The 12785-nt window shown below is 30.6% G+C and overlaps 1 protein-coding gene across 7 annotated transcripts in view; it reads right to left on the bottom strand.

Annotated features, from left to right (window-relative positions):
* Positions 1-12785, bottom strand: part of LOC143072558 (uncharacterized) — a 63428-nt gene that overhangs the window by 17913 nt on the left and 32730 nt on the right. For all 7 annotated transcript variants that reach the window (XM_076247554.1, XM_076247556.1, XM_076247553.1 and 4 more), the window contains exons 7-8: positions 8853-8973; positions 7579-7647 (exon numbers count right to left, since the gene is read on the bottom strand). In XM_076247554.1, coding sequence (XP_076103669.1) covers positions 7579-7647; positions 8853-8973 — 190 coding nt within the window. The remainder of the gene's footprint in view (positions 1-7578; positions 7648-8852; positions 8974-12785) is intronic.

Here is a 12785-nt window from a genome sequence, read left to right as displayed (position 1 = left end):
AACATGTTTAACCCCGCCGCAATTTTGCGCCTGTCCCAAGTCAGGAGCCTCTGGCCTTTGTTAGTCTTGTATGATTTTAAATTTTAGTTTCTTGTGTATAATTCGGAGTTTAGTATGACGTCCATTATCACTGTACTATTATGCATATTTTAGGGGCCAGCTGAAGGACACCTACGGGTGCGGGAATTCTCGCTACATTGAAGACCCATTGGTTGCCTTCGGCTGTTGTTTGCTCTATGGTCGGGTGGTTGTCGCTTTGACATATTCACCATTTCCTTTCTCAATTTTATTATAATATTTCTCCATTCTGGACAGTTAAATTTTAATTATTTAAAAAGCTTGGCAAGCTTCACGCTTTAAATATTAAAACTGTCTTGAGTGGGGACATATCGTAACACACTTGTTGCAGTTGTGGAATCTATATGTCTTTTATATTTACCAAGATATTAATATCATAGCACATATTGTTTTCAAGCTGTCACTTCAGGACACTTAAAATCAGTTATTAAAGTTCTACAAATAGTTTAATACTTCAAGGCTTATGATCTATGATTGTGTTAGGGTTTGTTCAATACAATATTTTCCAGGTTCCAAAGTTGAAAAGGTGAATTTATTATTCAATTATAAAAGAATAATAGTGATAGAGTTTGTTAACAATTTCCTTGCACAGGAAAAGTAATGTCAGCTAAAGGAATAATACATTACTTCCTGTTTGTCAGACATCTTTTTCTATTCATGTTTAATGTCTAAATCCTGACAGCCTTATCCGAAACATAATTAATGAAATACTGAAAGACAGTATGTCACAAATTAATATGGATTTCTGTTGCAAGATACCCTAAGCATTAATAATATAGATAATAACTGAAATATAAATACCATAAGAAGATTTAAATGAGGATTATAAGCAGTACAAATGCAAAGACTAATTACACATAAACTATTTGAGTACTTTATTTAAGTGAGACTTTATTGATAAAAATAAGATGTGGTATAATTGCCAATGAGACAACTCTCAACAAGAGTCCAGAAATTTTAAATAGTAGTACAGAAAGGGTACAGTTCTTCAGCTGTCCATTCAATTTTCTTACTCTCTTTCACTGATAGTCATGAACTAACATGATGGTCGTATACCATATGTTACAAGTCTGAAATTATATGGACCCTAGATTTCAATGATATCAATGCATGTCTCAAATGGTACTTTCTTGTTAATTTGACCTGTTGATACTATTTGTGACGCATTTTTGTTGTTTACTGTTTAGTAACTTTAGTAATCTATATATTTTGTTGCACTATTTTATAATATCCACTGTTTTTATGCGGGAAAAAACACAACTACCAAAAAAAAAATTTTTAGTTTTCTTGTATTTTTTTCCATTGTAAAAACACCATGCACAACCAAGGAACAACAAAACAATTTGAGAGAAGTTCAATGGAAATATTAAAATATTCTCACCATAATAAAGTTGTTTATCAGGTACACACATACTTTCCCATTCTTGTATATATACGTAAAAGTTGATATAAAAGAGGAAAATCATGACAATTTACAAAATATACAGTTTTGTCATGGTTTGTTGCCATGGTGACTTGTTAAATGTTAGATTAATTTGTATTTATAAATTCCTAAGCATAGTTAGGCAATTTCAAGAAATGTATGGTAACTTTTCAATTTACACTAATATTTAAGCTAAATAAGGCCCTTCTCCATTGTGCTTTGCTTGTCATTTAATTTTGGGATAAACTACAACCATGAAATCTATGAATATACCTGCCAAGAGCCCAAGTCACAACCTCAGTGTTGACAAGCTAGTAGTTACTGCAGAAGAAGCCACTTAGCCGCTTAGCCAGCAACATCCTCTAGCGAACATTGATAGCGGCAACAAATACCCACAACTTTATAATTTGGGATGTACATTAACTAAGATGGCCGTAATCGTTTTATCAATTAGAACAAATATTACATGGAATTCAGAAAATCAAGTAATCAACATGAAGTGTAACAGCTATCAGATCCTTATAATTATTGACTTCAATCTGACTTAGATTACCTGAATTGTTTTATGAAAACCACCAAAAATGTCATCACAATATACATAACAACTATAACACATCTGCAATATGAGAATTTCATTATAATAAGTAACATTAATTAAGTGACAATGAATTATCAATCAAATGAAGGAAAACTCTGCTAATAACCTGACGGAGCAAATTGTATGTTCAACTTTGTCACAAGGGTAATAATACTATTGTTACTATCAGTAGGTGGATTTTGTGTTGATATCAAAGAAAACCCTACACTTGTTGACACTTTATGATCAAGATAAATCCAGTCAGAAACCTTTGTAAATAGAAGGATAGAAAAGGCACTAATGTCTCAGAATTTTTTCCCCTATAAACCTTAATAATAATTGTTATATTTATAGATTATCGTTGATCATCCCAACAAGATTGATTTTCTCGCTTGAGCTGTAATGGCGAAAGTGAGAAAAGCAATTGAGTTCAGATGAAAAATGATAATCTGTTTATCGCTATTTTACCTATGCTGAGGTTAACGCCACATGCCCCTTTAGTTTCTAGCGATAATTTGCATATCGCTCGACTCCCTTGAGAAAGGAAATTATCAGTCAGCCAGATCACAGGAAAATTTCGTAAAATAGCGATAATAAGGTATATATAATATAGGATTTTTTTTGCCTGAGACAAGTGCCTGTGAAGGGTAGAGTGAACTTTTTTTTTTAAAATGTGGAACATTTCAGTATAAATACTTATTCTATTCTTCCTAATTGAACATTTATTTCTTTCATCTGACTTCTATTCTACTTTAAATAACTTATAATAATAGTAAGAAGATGTGGTATGATTACCAATGATACAACTCTATACCAGAGACCAATTTCAAGTCAATTATTTGAGCTGTCATCGTGTCATTCGAAACAAAGATTTCTAGTTTATCTTATAACAAAAGAACCTTTAAAAAAATCTGCTAATATCATCCATCCAGATTCCTTTGCATTCTGAGTTATTTATATTTACTAAACATTAACAAGAACAGGCTTCTGATACAAATGCTCAGATCCAGTTTAGACTGGTTGGAAATCAATAGTTTTGATTTTCAAAAAATATATGGACATAATAAACAGCCATTAAAAAAAGTATACATGGTTTCAAATTACAAAGGCTTTTGTGTATATTCTTCCCTCCTTCCTTTATATATAGATTTAATTTATCAAGACTTATGCTATATTTCAAAAGACAATGTCCCTTTGAAATTTTACTCTATCAAAGAAACGTTATATCATAGTCTTTGTGTTGAGTGATTGATGTTTTTTGTTGAAAGGTCATAAGAATATAAGCAAGCATCATAGTTTCTTCATATGACATCCTTGATATGGTTTGAATATTGATTTATGTATTTGCTTTATGATTTCAAAATTCATGAATTTAAATAGAAATCTGCACAAAAGCTGACAACATCAAATTCTCAAATCTCAGAAAAAGTTCAACAAGTATGTTCAATTTTCTATAATATTAATTTGTTTACAAATTTTCTATGGAAAAGGAGGTCTTTTTATCTTGAAAAATATAATAGGTAGAGAAAATCTTTTATATTATCATTTCAGTTCTGAAGTGTTCAAATCCAGTATGCTTATACTCTTTTATCAACAGAAAAATAGGATTAAAGAATTGTATTATTTATGGAAATTCAATGGCAGAACAGTGCATCTATCAAAAGTACTCCTTCAACAGCAACATTTCACTTTTTCAAAGAAAATGTGACACAAATCAAAATTATGGACCAATTCTAATATGACAACCTATTATAGTCAACCAGTATAATCACAATATATCTATCTAAGGGCAAACGCAGTATTACACAAAAACGTCTGTTTCACGTTACGACCAACTTGTGCATACTGCCAGATTTTCTCAATTTTCAACATCAAACCCAATTTATTTATTTTTCATGGTAAAATTTCACAAGAGTGCGCACGCTTAAATGACTCGCCTTCTTCACTAATTATTGATATTATGTTGATAGTCTTAAATACAAAGCTTTATTACAACTGGCACAATAACTTAACATTAACCAAGAAAACTAAACATTGACCAATGAACAATGAAAATGAGGTCAAGGTCAGATTCTATTCTACTTTAAATAACTTATAATAATAGTAAGAAGATGTGGTATGATTACCAATGATACAACTCTATACCAGAGACCAATTTCAAGTCAATTATTTGAGCTGTCATCGTGTCATTCGAAACAAAGATTTCTAGTTTATCTTATAACAAAAGAACCTTTAAAAAAATCTGCTAATTTCATCCATCCAGATTCCTTTGCATTCTGAGTTATTTATATTTACTAAACATTAACAAGAACAGGCTTCTGATACAAATGCTCAGATCCAGTTTAGACTGGTTGGAAATCAATAGTTTTGATTTTCAAAAAATATATGGACATAATAAACAGCCATTAAAAAAAGTATACATGGTTTCAAATTACAAAGGCTTTTGTGTATATTCTTCCCTCCTTCCTTTATATATAGATTTAATTTATCAAGACTTATGCTATATTTCAAAAGACAATGTCCCTTTGAAATTTTACTCTATCAAAGAAACGTTATATCATAGTCTTTGTGTTGAGTGATTGATGTTTTTTGTTGAAAGGTCATAAGAATATAAGCAAGCATCATAGTTTCTTCATATGACATCCTTGATATGGTTTGAATATTGATTTATGTATTTGCTTTATGATTTCAAAATTCATGAATTTAAATAGAAATCTGCACAAAAGCTGACAACATCAAATTCTCAAATCTCAGAAAAAGTTCAACAAGTATGTTCAATTTTCTATAATATTAATTTGTTTACAAATTTTCTATGGAAAAGGAGGTCTTTTTATCTTGAAAAATATAATAGGTAGAGAAAATCTTTTATATTATCATTTCAGATCTGAAGTGTTCAAATCCAGTATGCTTATACTCTTTTATCAACAGAAAAATAGGATTAAAGAATTGTATTATTTATGGAAATTCAATGGCAGAACAGTGCATCTATCAAAAGTACTCCTTCAACAGCAACATTTCACTTTTTCAAAGAAAATGTGACACAAATCAAAATTATGGACCAATTCTAATATGACAACCTATTATAGTCAACCAGTATAATCACAATATATCTATCTAAGGGCAAACGCAGTATTACACAAAAACGTCTGTTTCACGTTACGACCAACTTGTGCATACTGCCAGATTTTCTCAATTTTCAACATCAAACCCAATTTATTTATTTTTCATGGTAAAATTTCACAAGAATGCGCACGCTTAAATGACTCGCCTTCTTCACTAATTATTGATATTATGTTGATAGTCTTAAATACAAAGCTTTATTACAACTGGCACAATAACTTAACATTAACCAAGAAAACTAAACATTGACCAATGAACAATGAAAATGAGGTCAAGGTCAGACGAAACATGCCAGGCAGACATGTACAGCTTACAATTCACCTTCCACTTATTTTGAATGTATGCGTTTTGCGAGCGGTTTGTCATAACTATTCAAAATGCAAATAAAAAGTCACGAACATACTTCAATTTCTAAATCGTTATTATTACTTCAGACTTTCATGAAAACATAGAATATAACAATCAATCTAATAATCAAATAGTCTGCTTAAATAGTAATAAATATCAATAGAATATAAAAATGTGGAAACCCCCTAGTTTAAATAACATTGACTCAGACTCCAGAAAATATCAGTCACGGATTTCACTGTTTTATGACGAAATAGTTACTGGAAATATGTAAATAAAATACAAATATGTAATTCAGAAAAACATTCGATCAGCTAGGCATTTAAGTTTTAGCTTCCAAAGTTTGTTTTCCAAAGTCCCGGCTGACATCAAAACATGCCATTTTCCCCGTAAAACCAAATGACTCGCAGAATTTCTCAATAGGAACTTAAAGTAACTAAAATAATACACAGACTAATGTAATCTTAGTCAATTCATATAATTTATCATACAATATTTACAATATTCAATCAACAATGAACACACACTTAACCGCTTTATTTATGAAATATTTACCATTCCAGATGGGAGAACTCAAAACATCAAGGTTTATCTAAATGACTCGCAGAATTCAAAACATCAAGGTTTATCTAAATGACTCGCAGAATTCAAAACATCAAGGTTTATCTAAATGACTCGCAGAACTCAAAACATCAAGGTTTATCTAAATGACTCGCAGAACTCAAAACATCAAGGTTTATCTAAATGACTCGCAGAATTCAAAACATCAATGACTCGCAGAACTCAAAACATCAAGGTTTATCTAAATGACTCGCAGAATTCAAAACATCAAGGTTTATCTAAATGACTCGCAGAATTCAAAACATCAAGGTTTATCTAAATGACTCGCAGAACTCAAAACATCAAGGTTTATCTAAATGACTCGCAGAATTTCTCAATAGGAACTTAAAGTAACTAAAATAATACACAGACTAATGTAATCTTAGTCAATTCATATAATTTATCATACAATATTTACAATATTCAATCAACAATGAACACACACTTAACCGCTTTATTTATGAAATATTTACCATTCAAGATGGGAGAACTCAAAACATCAAGGTTTATCTAAATGACTCGCAGAATTCAAAACATCAAGGTTTATCTAAATGACTCGCAGAATTCAAAACATCAAGGTTTATCTAAATGACTCGCAGAACTCAAAACATCAAGGTTTATCTAAATGACTCGCAGAACTCAAAACATCAAGGTTTATCTAAATGACTCGCAGAATTTCTCAATAGGAACTTAAAGTAACTAAAATAATACACAGACTAATGTAATCTTAGTCAATTCATATAATTTATCATACAATATTTACAATATTCAATCAACAATGAACACACACTTAACCGCTTTATTTATGAAATATTTACCATTCCAGATGGGAGAACTCAAAACATCAAGGTTTATCTAAATACCGGACAACAATCACGTACCGAAATATGATCACAACACACTAATACCACATCTTCTTATATCTATTGACTGTGTTGATCTACCAAAAAAATTCCATACCTGCCAACTGTCACTATTTGCGGGGGATTTCCCCCATGGAGGCTCCCAAATTGAAATTTTCAAAGAGCAATTATGTCCAAAATTTTAACAAAACAATTAATTTTACAATGAATTGAGACGTATAAAGTATAAAGAAGCCAAAAAACAACATTACACTGAATTTGAAGGCCCCCTTGAAGGTTTTTTAGGAGTATGGCAGCCATCTTTCATGCAAAACCCCCATGGGCATTTTGAAAACTTGGCAGGTATGAAATTCAATTTGATCAGATAAAACTTGCCTTTTCATGGATATGTGATTTTGAGGTTTTGCCAAAGTCTACATTCAACCTGATAGAAAATTTGTCATTCATTAAACATTTTTATTTGCCATTCATCTGTACCCACGAAACCCATGAAAATTAGTATGCAATAATAATGATCCAACAAACAGTATTTGATCAAGATTTTCTATAATCTAAGTTTCCAAATTTACCTTTCTTGAGACCACAGGTAAACAGACCCTATATTAGTTGCTGTCAAACATTCTCCAGGTATATATGGACTGAAAATAAAAAAAAATAAGTTGTGATAGCAAAGACAACAATTCTGTTTAAAAATATTTTGCAAGGTCATATCAAAATTTTAATTCTATTTTTTAAGTAAATGGCTGTAAAGAATGATCAAGATACACTTCAGCTTCTGAATCTTTCCTTTTTTAACTTTTACCACTCATCAACACTGTACAACCTTAAATTCACTCTATTATCATTAATGTCTAAAAATATTAAATAATTATTTATTGGACAACATGGACAGCATTTTTACAGTAGGACAGTCTGACTAAATCCTTTGACTACTACCACAAAGGTTAAGTAAAACTAGAGGAAATGTAAATAAATCAGAAAAAAGTGTACCAAAGGGAGATAATTTGGAGCTTTTTCAATTTTATGTACATTTTAAAAGTCATCTGGGGCCAAACGAATTGATTTTTTTTATTGATTTTTGTACCATATTTTAAAGTAACAACTACTAAAATAATAAATAAAATTTGTAATGAAAAAAAAAATGTTTAAATTTTTACTGAAATTTTTGTACCCTCGAGCCTCCTTAAATTGTCATAGTTAAGATTCTGAGAAAGTTTCAGTAGTACTAAAAAGTAGTGAAGGAGTTATGATTTTAAATAAATTTGAATTATTCAAGGATATATTCAAAATATCATTTTTGACCTTTCATTTTTTCGTTTATTCAAATTCTACTAACAAAAATAGATGTGACAAAAAAGAATATATTTTTACCATCACCTGGCTACCTTCATTAAGTTTTTATTATGAATGTACTTAATTGAAATAAAAAAAGCTCTAGAATTTTAAATTGAACTTAAAGTCAGAAGAGCATTAGTTTAGGAACAAAATAAGCTTTAAATATTAATAGGTTACAGAGCTCTTTTTTTGAGATTATTTTACTTAAAAGGGGAGGGGTGGTGAATGGGTTCAGATTCATTTCAAAGGATAAAAATCTAGAATCTGCTTAAATTTTGATAAATGACCTTTTATAAGATACATGTATCATATGAAAAAAGAGGTAGACATGGGGCAAAATATTTTATCCTGTATCATAAGGGGGGGGGGGGGGGGGGGGACATCTGACAAAAAGTCCTTTACCTGACATTTGTACATCCTAAACTTCTAAATCCATTTTTTTTTTAAAATATGGAATCAAATAAAATAAATGCCAGTTTCATGTCTGATTTAGAAAATAACTACTAACCTAAGACACTGTGATGTTGGATGACAACTCTCTAACTGTAATTCACCAACAAGTGGTAGATTCAAATCATCTGCATAACTATACATCTTGCATTTTGTTAAATGCCTGGATACAATAAAACCTTAAAGAGACAACAGAAAAAATCTCAATTATGAAAACTTTTCAATGATGACTAAAGTCATTAAATAACTCTTCATAGATACCCAGATCAAATTTTGTATATACGCCAGATGTTCAGTTCGTCTACAAAAGACTCATCAGTGACGCTCAAATCCAAAAAAGTTAAAAAGGCCATATAAATTTATTTATTTTAAGGTGTCCAATCTTCTTTGTTTCTGATAGATATCACTGAATTGTTTTATTATTATTGATTGGGTACTAAATTACTTGTGTATCTTGTGTATCAGGGACTTTATCCTAGTGTACCACAAATTAAAGTGTACAAACACTTTCAAATTTCCTATATGTTTGTATAATACAAAATTTGCTGAAACCACAGGTTTTTAAAAAGATTTCAATTTTTCCTCCTCAAGTCTCAAAAATTTTCAGACATTTTACACTAAAAATTTATCATCTTCTGTTTTTAAACTTGAGGAAAAGAATAACAAAGTTCACCAAAACTCTGAGTTTACTTCTCTGATTTCATTAAGCAATTACCAGGTATTTACCTAGATACTGTGGATACAGTTATTTTCGTGGGTACAAACTCTCAAGGATTTAGAATAACTTTTTTTTGGTGGATATTTGATTTCATGCTTTTGCCAATGTCTGTCTGCATGCAGCCTTCTAAAAAATGTGTTAACGTTGATAATTTTAATTTGTGATATACACACAAAATCCTATAGAATTGGTACCCCATAAATAATAATGAATCAACAGTATCCAATGTCTCAACTATAGTAAGTGTTTTAAAAATAAGGAGATGTGGTATATAAAAAAAGAAGATGTGGTATGATTGCCAATGAGACAACTATCCACAAAAGACCAAAATGACACAGACATTAACAACTATAGGTCACTGTATGGCCTTCAACAATGATTGCTAATGAGACAACTATCTACCGGAGTCTACATCACATGGTTGTAAACAACTATAGGTCAAAGTTCAGCAGTCAACAGTGAGCAAAACTCATACTGTATAGTCACCTTCGAAAGGCACCAACATTGCAAAATGTAAAACTTTTCAAGCTGAGAGAACAAGCAGCCTGATTTAAGAGAAAACTTAATAAAGAAAAAACAAATATGACAAAAAAAGCTTCTTTTGTGATGAAAAACCCTAAATTAGGGTCCGGACCTGGGATAGGCACATAAAGAATGTGGCAGGTTAAGACTTGCTTGTGAACGTTCGACCTTCCCTTAACCTAGAAGAGCAGTTTAAGAGCACAAAATAAGAACACACTGTAAATGGCATTGACTCATCAGATTTGCATTAAGCAACGTCCTTGTTATTATTGACACTAAAAATTATGATTGATTTTCATGCTGAATTAAGTCTAATTACAGGTATAAGAAAAACACGAGAATCTCATTTCTTATTTCATAAAGATGTGAACATTAAATGAACTCTGTAAGATGGACAAGAAAACTATTTCAAAATTCTCAATAACAAACATAGATCAATTAACCAAAGTACAAAGACATTAACATCTTACATTGATTCTATATAGGAGACCAGATATAATTAAATCAAACTTCAAACCATTGATATTTTATATAGGGTTATTCCTTAGTTTCTGTCATAATGGAATAACTGGAGACTTTTAATAATATATATGTCAGTTAAGAAATTATTGCTAGGTTTTTATCGAGGCAAATAATGTCGTCAAGTATCGCAATAATATTTCTAATATTGGATACACATATGTATGTGTGAATTTGATCCCAAAATTGCAATGATTAGTCTGACATTTTTACTCAATTTTTAAAGATCTCAATAATAAAAAAAAAATCTTCAGTAAAAAGTCTATGCCTTTAATTGCTTGGATGTAGTATCCCATGAAAGATTTTTAAAAAACCATGTTTTAATCTAGAAATTTTCATATTGAAAGTATTTATAGTAAATGAACAAAATGTATTGAAAGTGTTTATAGTAAATGAACAAAATGTATTGAAAGTGTTTATAGTAATACACAGAATATGGAGTGCTTATTTTGGGAAGCTTTATCATTCTAGGGACTATATAGTATAAACACTAAAAATTTGGTTACTGGAATCATTTATGATTTTTTACATTTTTTTCCTTCAATATGCAGCAAAGATTAAAATTTTTTAAATTTCAGTGTAGAAACCTTGTAATGCAGTTATCCTATTAATGTTGATAATAAGATATATCAAATTGAGAATGGAGAAATGAATGTGTCAAATAGACAACAATCTGACAATAGAGCTGAAAACAGCCCAAGGCAACCAATGTAAAATAAAATTGAGAATGGAAACGGGGAATGTGTCAAAGAGACAACAACCAGACCAAAGAATAGACAACAGCAGGTCACCAACAGGTCTTAAATGCAGCGAGAATGTTTGTTTTGATGTTTCAAATAGCTTAGTTTAACAGATATTTTGTTATTAAATGTAGTATTATGGTTTAGAAATAACTTTTAATCAGCATGAATACCTAATTAACCATCTATCATTTTTCTATTTTCAGGTGTAATCTATTTTTCCACTTATTTAAAAAACTTATCACTGAAATAGAACCTTTGGTTTCTAAAGTGTTCATATTGGCCAAGGTGACAAAATATATCTAATTTGTATCATGAAAATAAAACCAGTTAGCATTCACAATATCTTTTTTATCATAACAATCTCTATTGGTCTAATCTGAACCAGTGCGTTCACACTACAATTAAAAATGCAATTGATCTGACCTATTTATCTGGAAAACTGTAAACACTGTGTATAAATTGAACTAATTTATCCAATTTTTGTGTTTATACACACACTTGAAAACTAGAGACTCTCAAGAGCCTGTGTCGCCCACCTGTTACTATATTTACTGATGTCGGCCATCTTGGTTGGTAGGCGAGGTCATTAGACACTTTTTTAAAATAGATACCCTAGTAATGATTGTGGCCAAGTTTGGTTAAATTTGGCCAATAGTTTTAGAAAAGAAGATTTTTGTACAAGTTACAAAAATGACGAAAAGTTGTTCAATATTGACTATAAAGGACAATAACTCCTTAAGGGATTCTCTGACAATTTTGGTCATGTTGACTTATTTGTAGATCTTACTTTGTTGAACATTACTGCTGTCTACAGTTTATCTCTATCTATAAAAGTATTCAAGATAACAACCAAAAACTGCCAAATTTCCTTAAAATTACCAATTCAGGGGCAGCAACCCAACAACAGGTTGTCCGATTTGTCTGAAAATTTCAGGGCAGATAGATCTTGACCTGATCCACAATTTTACCCAATGTCAGATTTGCTCTAAATGCTTTGGTTTTGAAGATAAGAGCCAAATCTACATTTTACCCCTATGTTCTACTTTTAGCCATGGCAGCCTTCTTGGTTTGATGGCCAGGTCATAGGACACATTTTTTAAACTTAAAAACCCAAGGGTGATTGTGGCCAAGTTAGTTTAAATTTGGCCCAGTAGTTTTAGAGAAGAAGATTTTTGTACAAGTTACAAAAAATGACGAAAAAGTTGTTAAAATTGACTATATAGGGCAATAACTCCTTAAGGGGTTGACTGACAATTTTGGTTATGTCTGACTTATTTGTAGGTCTTATTTTGCTGAACATTATTGCTGTTTACAGTTTATCACTATCTATAATAGTATTCAAGATAATAACCAAAAACTGCCAAATTTCCTTAAAATTACCAATTCAGGGGCAGCAACCCAACAACAGGTTGTCCGATTTGTCTGAAAATTTCAGGGCAGATAGATCTTGACCTGATCAACAATTTTACCCAATGTCAGATTTGCTCTA

This window comes from Mytilus galloprovincialis, chromosome 4 (assembly GCF_965363235.1).
Source record: "Mytilus galloprovincialis chromosome 4, xbMytGall1.hap1.1, whole genome shotgun sequence".
Lineage (NCBI taxonomy): Eukaryota > Metazoa > Mollusca > Bivalvia > Mytilida > Mytilidae > Mytilus > Mytilus galloprovincialis.
Note: the sequence above shows the minus strand (reverse complement) of the source record. Positions and strands in the feature narration are given on the sequence as shown.